This window comes from Lathyrus oleraceus, chromosome 7, assembly GCF_024323335.1.
Source record: "Lathyrus oleraceus cultivar Zhongwan6 chromosome 7, CAAS_Psat_ZW6_1.0, whole genome shotgun sequence".
NCBI classification, from domain to species: Eukaryota; Viridiplantae; Streptophyta; class Magnoliopsida; order Fabales; family Fabaceae; genus Lathyrus; species Lathyrus oleraceus.
Genome location: NC_066585.1, coordinates 128,795,674 through 128,815,825, shown reverse-complemented (window position 1 = coordinate 128,815,825; position 20,152 = coordinate 128,795,674). Strand labels below are relative to the sequence as shown.

The 20,152-nt window shown below is 34.3% G+C and overlaps 1 protein-coding gene across 1 annotated transcript; it reads left to right on the top strand.

The window, feature by feature from the left end:
• Positions 1-4,362: 4,362 nt before the first annotated feature.
• LOC127100621 (beta-galactosidase 9) lies at positions 4,363-15,644 on the top strand. The gene is made up of 19 exons (XM_051037860.1): positions 4,363-4,802; positions 5,422-5,517; positions 5,708-5,820; positions 6,689-6,755; positions 7,070-7,162; positions 7,750-7,893; positions 8,071-8,159; positions 8,591-8,696; positions 9,659-9,746; positions 9,868-9,989; positions 10,391-10,594; positions 11,123-11,358; positions 12,098-12,213; positions 12,357-12,454; positions 12,856-12,966; positions 13,616-13,723; positions 13,797-14,005; positions 14,790-15,138; positions 15,234-15,644. Exons 1-19 carry the CDS (start codon positions 4,611-4,613, stop codon positions 15,372-15,374), a joined length of 2,682 nt encoding a protein of 893 aa, XP_050893817.1. The 5' UTR covers positions 4,363-4,610; the 3' UTR covers positions 15,375-15,644.
• Positions 15,645-20,152: the final 4,508 nt, after the last annotated feature.

Sequence of the window (20,152 nt, the reverse complement as noted above, 5' to 3'; positions counted from 1 at the left end):
ATCAAATGTCTTCACCACCTAGTCTGCAAGATTCCCACCTAATCAAATGCCAACCTAATATCCAATTAAAACTTTCTAAAACATGTTTTACTAAAATAATATTCAAAGCATCCGAGTACCCTATTTTTCTAAAAATGTCTTCACCACCTAGCTTGCAAGACTCCCACGCATGCCTTACACGTGTCACATCTTCATGTGCAAATTGAAAGTGAATAACTCCATAGCGAAAAGTTAAACTTCTTGAACTTCCAATACTGAATATCACGCTTCCAATACTAAACTACCTCTTTTTTCCATTATGTGTTTAAAATAATATTCAATCTTATTTAAGCTTAATTATTTATTTTAAACAATCTGATTAACTAAATTGAATTAAAAACCAATTTAAACTTTCTAAAGTTGTTGTACTAAAATAATATTCAAAGCAAGATTCCCACGCATGCATTACACGTGTCACATCTTTGCATCATCAGGTTCCACCAAGTCTTCCCCAAGACAAGACAAGTGCAACCTAATCTGTACCAATGCATGCCAACCTATCCACCTAGCCTGCACCTAGCCTGCACTTATTCTGCAAGATTCTCACGCATGCATTACACGTGTCACATCTTTGCATCATCAGGTTCCACCAAGTCTTCCCCAAGACAAGACAAGTGCAATCTAATCTGTACCAATGCATGCCAACCTATCCACCTAGCCTGCACCTAGCCTGCACCTATTCTGCAAGATTCCCACGCATGCCTTACACGTGTCACATCTTTGCATCATCAGGTTCCACCAAGTCTTCCCCAAGACAAGACAAGTGCAACCTAATCTGTACCAATGCATGCCAACCTATCCACCTAGCCTGCACCTATTCTGCAAGATTCCCACGTATGCCTTACACGTGTCACATCTTTGCATCATCAGGTTCCACCAAGTCTTCCCCAAGACAAGACAAGTGCAACCTAATCTGTACCAATGCATGCCAACCTATCCACCTAGCTTGCACCTATTCTGCAAGATTCCCACGCATGCCTTACACGTGTCACATCTTTGCATATTCAATCTACTTGAAAACGAGTATAAATAGAAGGTCATTCTTGCAAGTTTTCATCAACCACTAACACTTTTATTCAGAGAACTCCGACGAAACTTCTCATCCACCAAGCTTCGTTCTACATTGCAATCATGTCTCTTCTTACCATGGGCCAAGAACACAGAGGCACTAGGGCAAACATTGCCTCATTCGTAAGTTTTTCTTGAACATTGCCTCTTTCGTATGTTTATAATTTGTTTTTTAAAAGTCCAATCTAATGATTATTTATATTGTTTGTTTTTAAAGGATCCCAAGAAATTTCGTCAACGTTCACATCCTATGCCTTATCCAGACCCATGGTGCGTACCTTACATAGAGCGTGCGGGTTTCGGTCATGTTATGCATGTCGTAAATGCCACAATTGATGTCAAATTTATTCTTGCTCTGTGTGAATGTTGGAGACCAGAGACACACACTTTTCACCTACCAACTGGTGAATGTACCGTCACACTAGAGGACGTGTACATGCTTTTGGGTCTTAGAATAGATGGTAAGCCTGTGACTGGAAATGTTCAACAGCCCAACGAAATATGTGTTCAAATGTTGGGGGTAGATCTGGTCGAGGGTGAGGGGTCTGCAAAAGCTAGGGGTCAGGGTATTAAACTATCGAGCCTCCAATTGTACCACGACTCCATAACTTTGACTGAGGATTTGTCCGAACAAGAAAAAGTCATAAAAACCCGGGTTTACATTATGTTATTGTTTGGGAACTTGCTATTTCCCGAAGGGACGGGAAATAGCATAAACTTTATGTACTTGAGTTTGCTCGAGGACATTGATAGAATAAGCACGTATAGTTGGGGTTCTGCTGTATTGGCATTCCTATATAGCTCTTTGTATAAAAATGCACAAAACGACCACTGTACATTTTCTGGATGTGCTTTTTTGCTCCAAACATGGGGGTGGTGGAGATTGCCGAGGCTAGCCCCAAAAAATCCTAACGTCTACTCCTTCCCCTACGCAACTAGGTAAATTTATGATGTTATTTCATTTTGTATATTTATTCTATAAATATTTGTAAATAATATTATTTATCTTTTTTTGTTTAGGTTCATTACAACCGGACTGGATTACAGTCTTACCCCCAAAAATAAAATTATATTTTATCGCCAACTCTTGGATCGTCTCCGAGCACAAGATGTATTACCACTAAATCACTCATCTTCTGACTAATTTATTAATATCATGCATTCTCAATAAATAATATATTTGTTTTTTTCTTTGCAGTTTATTTGGAGGCCATATTTGGGATTGGAACATCAACCCAACCCCGAAGATGCAGCTGTTTGGACAGCAAAAACGGCCATAATGCGGTTCACCACTCTGGAGATGCACCAAAGTGACCGTGTCAAGCTGCAATTCGGAATGCATCAAGAAATCCCAGGCCCCCCTATGTCTTTGGAACCTTGGCATCTAAAAAAAGTCAGCCACCAGTGGTATGCCCAACATCGGAAGGAATTTGCTAAGGAGTTTCGTAAAATGTGGAAAGACCGTGCCCACTATGTTCTACAATTTCCGGTGGCGCCCAACGAAATGAAGCCGATAAGGGAATATGTGGATTGGTATAGAGCAAATACAAATCCAGAAATGATTGTGTCTGACCCGTTCTATTTGGACGATCCCCGGATGCAACAACCATACTTCCAACAACAACAACCACCACAATATTCCCAACAACAACAACCACCACAGTATTACCAACAACAACAACCACCACCATATTACCAACAACAACCACCACCACCTTATTACCAACAACAACCACCACCACCGTATTACCAACAACAACCACCCCAACACATGTCCACCCCCCAACCAAATCAACAATACATACCACAAACTCAACCCCAATACCATGAAGATTACCAACACCAACCTCAACATTCCCACCACCATCAACAATCCCAACACCTACCACAATATCAATCCTCCCACATCCACCAATCCCAACACTTCCATTACGACGATGTCCCGAGCTCTTCCAGTCCTCAACTTAGCCCCGACACGGGTATACAAGAGGATTATCAACAAGACTACTACACCCCCCAACAAACATTATTCTTTAACCAACCTGATTCAACCCTAAACTACCAAAGGCCACATTTCGAGGGTGCACCCAACAGGAGTCAGTTTGTCCCACCGAGACAAAGCTTTGAGGGCGCAGAGGGCACCCGCCTTTCCTACAGTACTGAAGGGACTTCAACCCAACCACAACGGCAAACGGCAAGGGGACGCGTTAGGACTAGGGGTGGTAATAGGGATGCACCACCACCACGTGAGCCGTCTAGACGAGTAGTTAGACCTCCCCCGTGCGGATCGTACCAGGGACCGCATCATATGTAATAATGCATTTTAATCATATCTTTATAATATTTGTCTTGTGTATTATTTTAATATAAATATATTGTTTAATCTATACAAAATATTATTTATTTACATGTATTAAATTGAATTAGAATTTTCAAAAATTTATAAATACTATTAATTACTTATAAATCAAATTAATATATATATATATATATAATATAAATATATATATATATATATATATATATATATATATATATATATATATATATATCTTGTAAATTATATAAATTTTTATAATTTATAGTAAATATAAACTATTAAATTAAAACTAATTTTTTTTAAAAAAAATATATTAAATATTAAAAAAAAATTAATTAATTTTAAGGGTAGGCGCCACTCCTAGTGGCGACTTGCCCTACCCCTTAAGGGTAGGCGCCAACTAGGGTGGCGCCTTAGTTCATTTTAGTGCCAAAAATGGTCATTTTTGAATTTTTTTTTAAATTTTAATTATTTTTGAATTTTTTTTTAAAATATTGGATAATTAAAAAAAATATTCTTTGAGTTTTGGTTTTTATTTCCAACCTCATGTCCACCCGAAAACATAAGGTTACCAACGTCATCAATATCATTGAAAGATTCTGAAACAGTTTTGAAAAAAAAAAAGATGAATGAATAAATTCGGAGATTTGTAGAAAGAATAAGACAATTAAACTAGCCTTAGAACATTGAAGAAATGTGATTTAAAAGAATAGAAAATGGCGGAGATGAATAAATTTGGAAAGAAGTTGGAGATGAAGAAGAAAAAAAGTTAGGAATAATACTTTTGTAATTGATTTTTAAGTTTTAATTTATTAATATAAAATAATAAATGCATTAAAGTAATTTAATAATTAAAATATCTTCATGATTTGGCATATACACACCACTCATTATATATTAGTACCATTTGGTGTAAGTTAAAAAAATAACATAGGAAAGAATAATAGTAAGAGATTGTACCAAAAATAAAATAAAAAATAAAAGTTCTTGTTTATCGTTTTGCCTTGAATGGTAAGAACAAAATAAGAGCAATAAACAAGAAGAAACGGTAGAGTGTGAAGTTTGGTTAATTTCGTTGTAAACTGAAAATTCAGTGGTAGGTTGAAAATGCAAATTGAAGCAATTCAGTACAACTTCTAAATCACTGTTAATTGCAACTTCCAAAATTGAATTCATATCAAAGATGTTATCGTCAGGAGGAGGAAGAGTATTCGCATGGCTTTGCGTTTGTGTTTTCGTATCGTCGATTACTCTGGGAGCATCGGAGTGGTTCAAACCGTTCAATGTCAGTTACGATCATCGTGCTCTCATCCTCGACGGTCACCGTCGGTTTCTTATCTCCGCCGGCATTCACTATCCCCGTTCCACTCCCGAGGTCTCCGTTTCTTTCCTCAATTTCAACTAATTGGCATAAGTATTTCTTGTTTGGGAGAGCTTATGGAAAATAAGCTGTTTTGAATTATAGAAATGACTTATAGAGAAGCACTTATGTGATAAGTGTTTATGCTATATAAGTGCTTAATTGAGTTATTTATCATAATTTGACCTTGAAATGAAATGGTAATTGTTAGGGATGCTTTGACCTAGCCTAAGCATTTTAGGTTTGCATGTGTTCTTAATGGATGATTTCTAGTTTGATTCTCTTACTCGTGTTCTAGCTCTGTCTGCCTTGAACAACTGTGGATTTGTTAGAATTGCAATCGGTTCATGATCTAATATAAGGGCCTTTAAAATCAAGTGTTAGAAATACAATATACAAACCACTATGTGTCTTAACTTTGTAGCACCGACACCTCTGAAAAAAGATGTGTCGGTGTCAGTGTTGGCGTCTGACACCTCTTTAGTTTTTGCAAATTATTACCGGTGTCGTGTTTCCAATGTCCCTGCATCACAGGTCTTAAGCAGCTGACAATTTATTGTGCTTATGTAATGAATAATTTCAAGTTTGTGATTACTTTCTGGAATTTAATTTTATGTGTTTTATGTCATTTTAGATGTGGCCTGATTTGATTGCAAAGACCAAGGAAGGCGGGGCAGATGTAATTGAAACTTATGTTTTTTGGAATGGGCATGAGCCTGTTAGAGGACAGGTGAAAATTTATGTTTTTCCTTGATATCTTGGCGGGTAGCTTTATCTTCTTGCTTCGACTGAATGTTTGATGTTTATTTATTATTATCTTGGCGGATAGATTTATCTTCTTGCTTCGACTGAATGTTTGATGTTTATTTATTATTACCAAAATTTCATTATCATTGTGTTTTATATGGTTGAATGTGCAGTATAATTTTGAAGGGAGATATGATCTCGTGAAGTTTGCAAAGCTTGTTGCGTCCAATGGACTCTATTTCTTTCTGCGTATAGGCCCTTATGCATGCGCTGAGTGGAACTTCGGGTCTCTGCCTTTACTCGTCCCTATCTTACAATTTCTTGTTGCCTAAATTTACATTTCCATTCATTCAAAATAATCGACATTTCCATTTCCATTTCCAATTTCTGTCTTGTTTTTTTGTTGTTTATTTATGCATGTCAAATTGAAAGGGAGACAACTTTTTGGTTATATAGACTGTAAATTATTAATGAAAAGAAGTGTTAAAATACACAGAAATAATTCCAACTTTGTGGAAAACAAAATAAAATGGATTCAGGTCAAGTTTTAGGAACTATATATATCAATACATCAGCACAATGAATTGTGCAAGTTGTAAATTAACTCATGTATACTCATCTCACCTTGTTTAACTTTTGGAGTTGTGATTTCAACTGCCACTTTCTAATGGTCTGTCATAATTTTTTTAGTTGTGAGAATCGGTTTTAAGTCTATTTTTCCTAAACAAGGGATTAAAGTGGCTGTATTCTGAATGTTCTTTTTCTAAAAATAAAAACTGAAATAAAAGTAATTCCTGCTCTGTACTAAAAAGATATGCACAAACATTGTACAAAGGTGCTAATGTAACTGGTACATTGATGGAACCGTAAACAAGAAGCTATTTTATGTGATCAATACTTGTGGTTTTAGATCTATCTTATTTCTCTATTTGGAAAATATGCCTAGTATTTTATGATTTGGCATCCCGCTGTTCTCCTGTTTTCATCTGTTCCTTTTGTTTTGTTAATGTTTTGGTTGTTTAATTTTTTAACTCTTAAGGTTATCTTATCCTCACCCATGGTTTGCTTATTTCTCTATAGAAATGCTTAATTTTCTACAAAATACAGTTAAATATTTCAAATAATATTTATTGATTTGGGAGCTACGTTTGCAGCGGTTTCCCAGTGTGGTTGCGTGATATCCCTGGTATTGAATTTCGAACAAATAATGAACCTTTCAAGGTAGAATGCTTTCTTGGTTGGTATTGGTTTCTTTTAGTTATTTATTTTGACATACAGCTTTATGTTTGTTTCTCCTTTTGTGTTTGTGGTCAATGGCCGTTCTTGTTATTCAGTGTTCCAAGTTTTAGATTATGATTGACAATGCAAGTTTTTATTTTTTGGTTTGAACTCATCAATTGATAACACCACACAGGAAATTGAACAGCTGTGTGTAAATTGTCCTTTGTTTTAAATATTTTCAAAGGATATTCTTCTTTTTATTGGACTTGGAGCCATAACATTGTTTTGATTGACTTTGCTTTTACAAAATCTAGGAGGAGATGAAGCGGTTTGTTTCGAAGGTGGTGGATCTTATGAGAGAGGAAATGCTGTTTTCTTGGCAAGGAGGACCTATAATTTTGTTGCAGGTTAGAAGAGAGTATGGAGTTTGGGTTTTATGTGGATATTTTATTTTATTTTTTCATAATTTGAAGGATATTCATAGTCCTGTTGGGGTATCTAGGATAGGCACTAAAAATGAAAACTGTCTATAGACTCGTTTTACCTTATTGCACCTGTGCTTCTCTACTCAGTAAGTCATACTTTTGGTTGGATGACCTTTTACCAGATTGTGGATAAATCACACTCTCTGGACTTTCTCTTCTAATTTGCTACTATGTTTCTGATGGCCACCTAAGTAGGTGATAAGTATATAGTATGTGTGGCTTTCTGAACGGTTAGCAAAGGTTCCTTCATAATTGATATATAATAAATATTGTATGCTAGGTTTTAATTATTGATTCTTGTTATATACTTCATTCGGTATTCTGAATATAAACCCAATTTACAAAGCACTTAATTCTCGAGCTTATGGGCAGACCTGACTATTTATGTTGGGTAGTCTTTTATTATTCTTTATTCTGTTGTCATGGAATTAGCACATGCAAGTGTTAAACTTGATGCTTCCCTTTATAGAATGTGGTATTTAATAAGGCGTGTGGCTGAATTTTATCAGATTGAGAATGAATATGGGAACATTGAAAGCTCTTATGGCAATGGAGGCAAAGAGTACATTAAATGGGCGGCTAACATGGCTCTAAGTCTTGGTGCTGGTGTTCCATGGGTCATGTGCAGGCAAACGGATGCTCCATATGATATTGTAAACTATATCTCATTCCTACTTATAAAAAATAAATATGTTCAGTTCTCTCTTTTTTATTATAAAAAACAACAAAATGGGAAACATGGTTAAAATATTTGCTATCAAGAATAACTGATGATTAAATTGGTTTGTTAAACCGATATTATTATTCATAGATTATATTGTTGTCCACAGATTGATACATGCAATGCATACTACTGTGATGGATTTAAACCAAACTCTCATAACAAACCAACTTTTTGGACGGAGAACTGGGATGGATGGTATGAACATACTCATCCTTCAAGGGATTTGTCTTTTAATATTACAGATGATTGTCAATAGTGGCTGTAACAACTGCTGTTGCAGATTGCATTAGTGTACTAGCCACCAATAGTCACTATTACCTCTTTCTGGAAACTCTAGCTTTAATCATGTCTATTACTATTACCTCTTTCTTTGCCATAGTATCTGCAACTGTAACATTTTACGCGGCTTGATGCTGCTGTGTCATGTTCTGCCATTGCCGACTTTGCTCATATGTGATGCAGATGTCAGTAGTTTAGGGAATTATTTTGTAGTTAAGGAGGTATTATGATATCAAGAAGGTACTTACTTGTAGGTGCAGTAAAACTAAATGACTAGAGGGTGTGCTCACGACTTATTTGGCTTTGTTGTGATAAATATTTTCATTGCTTCCCATTGATTTTTGAAGGTATGCACAATGGGGTGAAAGCTTGCCTCATAGACCTGTTGAAGACCTTGCATTTGCAGTTGCACGTTTTTTCCAGCGTGGGGGAAGCCTTCAAAATTATTATATGGTATGATAGTTGAGTAAAAGTTTTATTTGGATTTTAGACTAAAAGCTCGTTTGTGGCTTCTTTGTCATTGATATCAATGACAAATGGCATATTATGGTGGCTAGCCAAAATCCTCCATATAAACATAGCTTTGTTACCTGTGGTGGGTATAATAAATGCTGTGGCCTGTGGTAGCTGCTAGCACCGAATCTGCCATGCCATAATGCCATGGCGCCACCAAGGTAGCAACTTGAAGCATTTTCTGTACCATGCCAAGCTAAATAGCCATTAGTTATCTAATGGAGAATTCTTGTCCAATATTTGTATTAGAGAGATTTACTACATTGTGTTTCTTTTATCACTTTTTGTTCTTTATTAAGATTAAACAATTTTTTGGTTCCTATAAAATTGACAAATTTTAATATTGATTTCTATTTAAATTATATTCGTTTTTAGTCTATATAAATAGAAATAGTGTGTTTCTAATCAATCACCCCAGGGCCTAAAAACACCATTTTTGTTTTTTTAAGAACTAAAAATTAATAAAAATTAAATATGGATTAAAATCAGAAATCACTAATTTTGTAAGAAAAATAAAACATATATAACCCTTTTTATTAAACATCAAAGTGAAACTGAAAATTTGAAAGCCCTTCATCCAGATTAGAGACATAAGCAAAAAATTTTGCTCTTCAAAACTGAATGCTGAATTAAAGCATATCAAAACTTGAATTCTGGTTAGCGTCTATCTTTATTCTTCCAGGGCTTGAACAAAAAAAAAGACTGGATAAATAAAAAAAATAGAGGACTCATTGGATGAATACTATGCAGAGATAATTTACAGTGTGGTGACATCTTTGAAGACTGTTTCATTTGAGATTTAAACATATATATGTTATACTGGGTTTATCTATAATTTAGTTTTTATGGATATATGAGTTATCTGTGACCAGCATCTTGACAGGCCTTTTTATGTTTTACAGTACTATGGTGGAACAAATTTTGGCCGCACTGCAGGGGGGCCCTTGCAAATTACAAGTTATGATTATGATGCTCCAATCGATGAGTATGGTGCGTAAAAGAATGACTTTATTTTGTGTAGTTGAAATGATAGCTAATCCGGGGAGTTATATAACTGTTGAGTGTTGACATGGTTGCTGACAATCAACTGATTAACCTTGTTTTTTACTAGGTTTGCTGAATGAGCCAAAATGGGGTCACTTGAAAGATCTACATGCTGCTTTAAAGCTCTGTGAGCCTGCTCTAGTGGCTGCTGACTCACCAACATATATAAAACTTGGTCCAAAGCAGGAGGTTCGAGCCATGGCTGAAATAGTTATTATTTAATAAAAAAGGAATAGTGATGGGAAATGTTATGAAAGTTAGTAGCCCTGATACCATGTTGGAGTTAAAAAGGTTTTAGATAAAGAGGGAAGAGAGAAAATGAAGACCTTGAATTATGAATATAACTTAATAAGATTGATGATTATAATTTGAGACAAGACTAAGTACTAATCCACATTCATACTCATACAATATTTCAAACCCTAACTAAATAGGAATACAAATCATGATGCTTACAAAGAAATATGGAAACTAATCTTAAGAGATAATAAAATAGTGTAAGATACTCTAAATAAGAGCTAAGAAGCTAATTCTACGAGATAAATGGGTGACTTTTTCTTTTTGCTGAAAAACTTGTATATCAATTTCAGGCACATGTATACCAAGCAGATGTCCACACTGAAGGATTAAACTTGTCTCTGTCTCAAATCTCTGGCAAATGCTCAGCGTTCCTTGCCAACATTGATGAACATAAAGCAGCAACTGTGACCTTTCATGGTCAAACATACATTATACCACCATGGTCTGTGAGCATATTGCCAGATTGCAGGAATACAGTTTTCAATACTGCTAAGGTTAGTTATACAAGGGATATTTTTGGAGCTTCAAGAAGTTTTGCATGACATCATTTTATGCCTCACTTATGCATACACCTAGTAATCTACGAATGTCTATTTCTCTCTCTGGGCACCTTGAGTTCTTGTTGAATTTTTTAGTGGTTTGGTAGCACCCTTGATGTGACAGTTTATGGTTTTTTCTTGTTGAAAATATGATGAGGATCTCTGTAAGTTTTAACTATTCTACTGTTTATTTTTTAGATATATCATATCATCATGTAAATAGAAATAAAATATCATGCATTTGTATTTATTAGGCTATAAAAACAGACTCCGTGTGTGTGGGCCTCAATAACATATCTAGGATAACCACTGATACCATAGAGTTTGGGTTAGAGCTAATTCAAACCCAAAACTTAGCCCATGTGGTGAGGGCTTCTCCTTCCTTATAACCAATAATTGGGCATATCATATCACTAGTCAATGTAGGATCTCCAGCAATTTTATATTGTACTTGTCTAAAACTTTCTTCTTGAAATTTTCAAGGTTGGAGCACAAACTTCAGTCAAACTTGTAGGGTCTGATTTGCTGCCATCTGCATTTATTTTGTTGCCAGCCCAACAATTGGTACACCGCAATGGCATCTCCAATATTTCAAAGTCTTGGATGACTAGGAAAGAGCCAATGAATATATGGAGTAAGAGCAATTTCACTGCAGAAGATATATGGGAGCACTTAAATGTAACAAAAGATCAGTCTGACTATCTTTGGTATTCAACCAGGTAATTATGCACTCCTGAATACTCTTCTATGGGTATCATTCGTGTTACAGAGCACATTGTACAGTTTGTTTTACTGTTACTTTCTGACTTATGTGTGAATATATGCTTTACTATAACAAAATAAAAAAAATGCTGGCTTTTCTTGTTATTGATAGCTCTTGTTTCAAGGATCAAATTTTTTAAAACTTATTTTTGATTTAGGTGAAAAGTAATGTAGACTTAAACTGCAGACAATTCCCAGACCTGCACTACCTCCTTAAATTCAATTTTTTATTAGGATTGGGGCAACAAAGATTAGACTCTTAACAACTTGGTCTTAGAAGCTTTCTTGCCATGTTAACAACCAAATTTCCTAAAATATGGAGAACGAGATATTCATGATTCATCATTGCAAATTAAGAATAAAAGGTATAAGATGCATAAAAAGACACCAAAACTGAAGAGCACTCTATTTTTTTTTGTCAAGTAGCCTTGTGGCTGGAATTTCACCCTTTAAAGGTGTATAAGTGCGATGTCGCAAGTTCGAACCCCCGCCCTTGCATCCGATGTCCCTGCACCGCTACCAACCGAGTTGGCATCTAAAAGAGCACTCTATCTTTGTTTATCTGCCCAAGGGGTTTCCTAGAATAAACCATGTTCTGAATTCCATAAAATGGCAATCAATTTTTTTCCTTTAAGAATTTGGTCAAATAATAATTCAATTGTTTTCTAATTCCATTTATTTGTGTACAAAATGCAGAATATATGTTTCAGACGGTGATGTCTTGTTTTGGAAAGAAAATCTTGCTCATCCAAAACTTACTATAGACAGTGTTCGTGATATACTGCGTGTATTTGTCAATGGTCAACTTATAGGTAATTAAATATTATGGTACTGAACATATGTTTTATGAAGACGAGTATTTCAACTTATATCATAACTGTTATGCTTTAGAGGTATAATCTTTATGTTCTATATTTCTATATATTCATGTAATTCAATTTCTTTCCAAGTGAAGGTACTTTTGTTGGTAATTGGGTCAAGGTGGTCCAGACTCTTCAATTACAACCGGGCTACAATAATTTAACACTGTTAACTCAAACAGTAGGCTTGCAGGTGAAAATATCTAAAGTTCTTTTAATTTGTGTGTTAGTTTGTCGTGTAGGTATTAACTGAATATGGTGTAACATTTTATAATTTATAAACTTGAATTTATATAAATACGTGAAATACTTACTTTCGGTCCAACATTGAATTGTCATGTTTATTTCGATTCATGGAATGCAAAGTAATTCATGATTTTGTTGTCACCAATGTAAATTAGCAATAGATACATGCACGTTAGCTTAGTTGTCTACTAAAACATTGTCCAATAATGAATGGGTGTGTATAGATTGTCCAATATGTATAGATAAAGAGATCATATTCCTTTCCACCTGTATGCTTTTTGCCTTCTTTCTCTACTGTCTTCAACTTACTCTTACCGGATATTCCACACTATTTGAATAATGTTACAGAACTATGGTGCCTTCATTGAGAAAGATGGAGCGGGAATAAGAGGTACAGTCAAAATCACTGGATTTGAAAATGGGCATGTAGATCTTTCAAAATCATTATGGACCTACCAGGTTTGTATATCGTGATACTGATTTTCATTTCTGGTTTTCTGATGCATTAACCTTTATAAATGATAAAGTCTGGTGATAAATAACACATTATTGGATTAAAAAAAATCTAATGATGTAAACAAGAATTGAAAATCAAAGTATAATGCGAGAAATATTGTTAATATCTGTTTAATTTTGAGCCATTTAGGAAGTCGTAGTTTAGATGTTCAAGTCTTAGCATATTTTTATTATAAAGTTGGATTAAGATGATATTTTCTAGCATAGAAATGCCTTTTGAATCTTGACCTTTGGTTATGTATCCTTGTATTATTAGGTCAATTTGACTGTTTTAAGATCTGTTCGTCTTTAAGAATTTCCATTGTCATGGTAATATAAGACATGCGTTTGAAATTCTCAATTGTTTTCAGTTTTTTGAAAGTCTTTGTTCAACTGAGTTAGTCACAATATTTCTGTCTTCACTCCAAATGCTGCGTTAGTGGTGTGTTTGCTTGTCACATCATGGTTTCATTATCTTTGTTTCAAGTTAATTTACTTGTTCTACAATTTGCATCGTTGTGCTATCAAATTCTTGTGGGATTTTTCGTTTTACACCTTTCTCTGGTCCAAGTAATTTTAAAATACTAACTCTAGTATATTATTTTTATCCTAGGTTGGGCTTCAAGGTGAGTTTTTAAAATTTTACAATGAAGAGAATGAAAATGCAGAATGGGTAGAATTGACTCCTGGTGCCCCTCCATCCACGTTTACATGGTACAAGGTAATTTCAAGCTGTTGAAATGATGTTTATCTATCAAAACTGTGGTATGCTAATTGTCTATTAAATCAAGCAGACATACTTTGATGTCCCTGGTGGTAATGATCCAGTTGCTCTTGACTTTGAAAGCATGGGGAAAGGTCAAGTTTGGGTGAATGGTCATCATATTGGAAGATACTGGACTCGGGTTTCCCCAAAAAGTGGATGTGAACGAGTCTGTGATTATCGTGGGGCTTACGATTCTGACAAGTGCACAACTAATTGTGGAAAACCAACTCAAACCTTGTAAGTAGTCTTAAAAGTAGCAAAAGAAAATTGGTGTCATCGGAATGCAAAATCTTTTATGAACAAATTATGAAAACCCATTCAAGGCAATGTTTATTTTTCATTCATCTACATTTTACCTTTAGATCCAAATTCCAATGTTATACTAGAATACTGAATAATTATAAATTATTCTATCGGTTAAGAGTCCCACTTCAGTTAAAGTTAAAGATAGAGCCTAACAAGAATTTATATAGAGTGACCCTCACCCAACAAATCTGTTTTGTAGGGATGTGTTAGGTCAAACTTTAATTCTAGTATCAGGGTCTACCGATCGGGCCAAGGTCCACTCAGCTTTTATATCCACGCACCGACCCCAATAGTATTTGGCGTGAGGGGTTTACTGAAAAAATCTCAAGGCCGTTTGTATTTGACGTGAGCGGGTGTATTGAGAAAATCTCAATATGTCCACATCGGTTACGGATAGAGATAATATAGAGGGGCGCCCCTTACCTTACAAGTCGGGTTTGTATGGATGAGGTAGAACTAATCCACATTCTAAGACTAACGAATACTCTGATAATCTACTAATTACTAAAGTAGTAAAATATTGAGCTTTGTTTATGTGGCCATGATATTCAATATATCAACTTCAATACGGCCATTATTATTTAATAAGCATTAGGAAGATTATTTATTAGGATGAATTTTCCGGAGGATATAGCATTACTCTTTGTACTATAACATGCATAAGTAAATTCTCAAGGCTACATTTCTTAAATTTGAGACATTGGTCAATCTCCAGGTACCATGTGCCGCGATCATGGTTGAAAGCATCCAACAATTTCCTTGTTATCTTGGAGGAAACTGGAGGAAATCCTTTTGGGATTTCTGTCAAGTTACATTCAGCCAGTATAGTTTGTGCTCAAGTGACAGAATCCCATCATCCACCTTTGCAGAAGTTGGTGAATGCAAGTCTCATTGGTCAAGAAGTTTCTTCAAATGATATGATACCTGAAATGCAGTTGCGCTGTCGAGCTGGACACATAATTTCCTCCATAACATTTGCTAGCTTTGGAACTCCTAAAGGTAGTTGCCAGAGTTTTTCTAGAGGGAACTGTCATGCACCTAGTTCAACGTCTATAGTTTCCAAGGTAAAAAAAAACTCCTAATAACCAGTGCCAAATATAAATATTTCTCAACTCTTTTTGGTATTTGACCCTCTAAATATACTTTTTACATTTTGAAGGTTTGTCTGGGGAAAAGGAGCTGCTCCATTAAAATCTCAAGTGCTGTATTTGAAGATGACCCCTGCCCGGATGTTGCGAAAACATTGTCTGTAGAAGCAAGATGCGCATCTCCATCCACTAATGGTTCCTTCCAACTTTGAGGCTGTAAACAACCTCTAAAATGAGTTTGGTATGAGCCCGTACATACACAGACAAACCTGGCCATGTACTATAATCCAAAATATCTCGTTTGTGTTATTGGTTGATTGTATAAAAATATACTTGGTTGGATGTATGTATATCAAAAGATTTTATAAAAAAAGAAAAAGTCTTACTTGAAAGACTTTTAAGTTATATAAATAAATATTGTGATATTCAAGAAATTTAAGGATATGGTGGTATTCAATAAAGAAAATCGTGTTGCTAAAATATATCAATATTCAACTATTTTCACCATTTATTTTTTTACAGTAATACATATTCTTATTCATTATTCCATTATATGTGATTTTGGTGGATCATTAAGTCTTTTGTAGTGTCTGTGGCATTGCTTATATGGTCGGTCATCTTTGTCAGTCCTAATTTTGACAATGGTTCATCAACATTCCCATATAACTAGGATGTTTGTGGTGTTGTTTCGATTAACTTAATTTGTGACAAAGTTATTTGATCTAAAGATTAGAATTATATACAATGGATCAAATTTCTGCTTTAATTACTTACAATTTGTATGAAAATTTTTGGGGATTTTTTTTTCTAGTCTAAACATTGTTTCCTTACCTTAATGAAAAATTAAAACTATCTCTATATTTTAGAAATATATTTTCGAATGCATTTCAAATACATCAAATTTATGGATAAATAAGTCACATCTTCATTTTATATATATATATATATATATATATATATATATATATATATATATATATATATATATATATACTTCCAGAGAAAACCAACTTCAATACCTCAAATGTCCTACTTCTCCGGGACCCTCACTTTCAATTATTAACACTTTTGAAGCCAACAGAAACATCACCACTGTTGCAAGAAAAGTTCTGACCTTGAATTCCATCACCATTTTTTCTTTATTGAAAATCTTATGATTTTGAATCACCGACACTAGTATGGTTTGGTTTGTGTATGGCATCATATACAAGGAGAAAATAACATAGTTTTATAGTAGTAGTAAAGATAAAATGGGAAATGACTCATGAGCATGACATAAGTACTAGTGGGGTGGTTTTGGTGTTAGGATATGCAACCTCTACTCATAATAATGTTCACGATAGAAACTTCACTATCAGCTTCTAATACCATAGTTGAATAGAAAGTGTATAGTTGAATAGTTGAAAGTGTGGGTGCTGGAGAAGTGGGGATGTTGAGTCATCCAGAAATATATGGATTTATTTTGGAAAGCATATTTTTAGACTATTTAAGGGTGTAGTTCTCTTAAAAGGATGTAGCGTATATAAGGTGTGTTCGAAAAAGAAAAAAAAAACACTTTTAAATTTGAAAGGCGTTTTTGAAATTCTTTAGTGTTTTTTCATCATTTATGATAGAATAAGCAATTTGTCAATTTTCTTATCTCTAGCATATTTTATTTTATAAAGTAATGGATTATAGACATTTCTTGATAAATAAAGAGGTTACTTTGTATACATCATAGTTGCTAGCGCACCCTAGTGAAAAATCACAAATGTCTATCTAATCTGAAAATGCATCTTTGGGTTCATCCAGAATATACACACTTCAACCTTTGGTAAATGAGTCACCCCATTTAATCCAAATTTTTGTTCAGATGCATCTTCATATCAATGATAGGGTGACTACGTAAGTGTACTTCCGTAATAACTGATTTTAAAAGTCAATAATTTTTACGAAGATGCATCTCCAAACGGATTTTAGTTCACATCTCTCGCGTCAAACTTCCCTCTTTCTTTCTTCATTTGTCAAACTTTCAAAACATCAAAAGAGTTAGTGAGAAAATTGCAACTTGGTCATTTTTCAAGGTAGAACACTACTTCTGCCTCATTTCATTCAATCCTAAGACATACACTTCACTTCATTCATTCAAGCTTTCTCAACTACTCACATTTGGCAAGTTTCTCCTCGCTGCCTTTTTTTTAGATGTGATACGTGCATTAGGTAATAGGTTGTTTAAGGTACATTAGTATGTTGTTACATTCGGAATAGGTAGTTTATTAAAACATACATTAACATTGTTTGAAGATTAGGGCATTGGATTTATGTTTTTCTTGCCATTTTCGTGTTTTTGGTTTACGGAAATGAATCTCTGAAATTTTTCAATTTTTGATTTTTTCAATTTACGAAGATACACTCCCGTAATTTCTCTGCACACATAAACCTGTTTGATTTGTCATGTCTGTCATTTGGGTTTAACTTGTTTGATTGTGATATGATTTTGTGGTTTTATTATAGTTACAATGATTGAAAACTATGACATATTGAAGCACATTCGAGTGGCCTAACATGCATCGTTTCGCATGGAGAGGGTTGGACCCTCGCAACCACTTGTTGGTGCGACTTAATTTGATCCAGAAAGGATCGACCTACCTAGCTCACATGTCTCCAACATCGTCTTTCAGGAGGCATGTTTCCCCTGGTTTTCCTGAATTCCGTGAAGCCTAATAAGAGGAATTTGTTGCTGCCATTCCTAATAGTTTTTCAAGAGGCGCTTATGACACCTCCCTACTTCCTCTTTATGCAAAATGTGTTGTATTGTTTGGCATGTGTGGGAAGGAGGGATAGCATAAATATTTAATTAGGTATGCAAAATGTGTTGTGTTGTTGTATTTTTTTACAATTCCGTAAAACTGTAAAAAGCATAAACCACGGCAAAAAGATTTTTGAATCTACCATAACATGAAGAAGCGTGATTTCAGAATGTATTGCAGTTATCTAAGCTGCAAGGTTTATGCGTGATTGAGTGCAAGACCATTAACCATGAAATGTCGACGGCTTTTGTGGGGAGATGACACTCAAAAACGTCATTTTTTCATATTCATATTGGTGAGATATCCATCACCTTTGATGATGCCTCATGCCTCATACATATTTCGATCAGGGAAAGATTACTAAACTATTCTAGAATATTTAGACTCGAGACACTGAACATGAAGGTAACCTATTTAGGAGTTAATCTAAGTGAAACCTAAATGAAGATTGATGTCACAAGAGACGCTCATGTTGGATTTTCATATATGAAGAAACTATACAAATATCATATGGTTTGAAACTCATGAGATGGGAAAAGTAAGATGATAATATAATGATAATGGTCTCGTAACAATACGAAGTGATTAGAAATGACAATTGAATCTATTAAATTAACCACCATTTTGAAAATATTAATTTACATCCTAAATATAAAACTCTTATACTGTAATTTTAAAATTATTTATTTTTTTAATCATCTTAAAATAAAATTATGAAAATTTGATTCTCCATTTCTTTCGCAATGCAATGATTTGTTATATCATCTTCATCGTGATTTTGTTTTATCATCTTCATCAATTCTTTCTCTGGTAGACATACACTTCATTTTCCATATTTTTTTTCAAATCCAATGGTGGGAACTAAAAGGTGCATGAAAGAAATTACAAAAATATGTCTACTAACATTATTAACATTTATTACAAAGCAAATGGAGAAAAATAACTTAGATAAATTCTTAGGCACCTTAGCTAGGTACCGGTGTCTTAGAAACAAGATTTATTTAAATTTATTTATTTTTAAATAAATTATCATGAAAATTTTGAGATGACATTGGATAGATGATGATAGATAATACCCAACCAAATTCAAAAGTTATCAGCAAAAAAATCTTATGCACATTTTTTAAAAAATTAAAATTTAAATGCATTTTTTGGTCTTTGATATGATTTTTAACTTTTGGTTTTCTATTTTAAAAATCAATTTTTTTATTTTCAAATTTTATTTTTTATAGATTTTGTTGGTCATACTTAATGATTAAGAAGAAGAAAAATATTTTTAATGAAGGCAATATTAGGATAATTTGTATATTAATATTTTTTTAATTAATTAATTATTAATATTTTTAATTATGTTTTATTTTAAAGTTAATTATTTAAAAAATTTAATAAAATATATTGAGTCCAGTCTTTTTAAAAAAAAAATCCAAAATAACCCACATTTCAGATCATTTCCCAAAATAACTCACTTTGAAGAACTGGTGTCAGATGAATTAGCGTTTGCTCTCTAAGTTAAAGAGGTGACGCCAATTGGATTGGCTTATGCATCTAGTGCTGCCAATCCAATTGGCGCATATGTGTTAGGTTTAAAAGGAGACGCCAATTGATCTGACACCTATGTGTGTTGTGTAATTTTTTTTGAAAAATAATGTACGTTTTATATAAAAGTCAAAATCAGACCAATTTGTATTAATATTAATTTGAGTTTACATACGAATACCAAAAAGACTAATGTCATTGACCAGGATTACCTAACCGACCTCCGGTACCACGTCACTAGTTACCCGAGCACGTGGCTCTAACCCACGTTGATGTATCACCCCATGTGTTTGAGGATTTGAGGGTCCAGGAGCATCACCACCATCTGCAGAAGACTCCCTAAGATATTCAAACAATTTTGCGTAGTCTTGTGTATGCAATGAATCGCTACCGTCATAGGTGAGTTTGTGACCCATGCCAGAGTAGTTGGGTTGTGTTTAAGTTATTTGAGGGCGATTGAGACGATTGAAGGGTGACATTGGTGTGAATGATGCGTCGAGGAAAGGTTGAAAGGGTTGTTGTGGTGTTTGGTAGACATATGGTTGTTGCATGTTTTGGTTTTGTGATGTTTGAGCTTCTTGGCTATAGTAGGAGGATGGGCGGTTGGTGTTAAATGGTCGTTGAGTGTTTTGGCTAAGACGGCTATGGTAGGGTGATATGTTGGG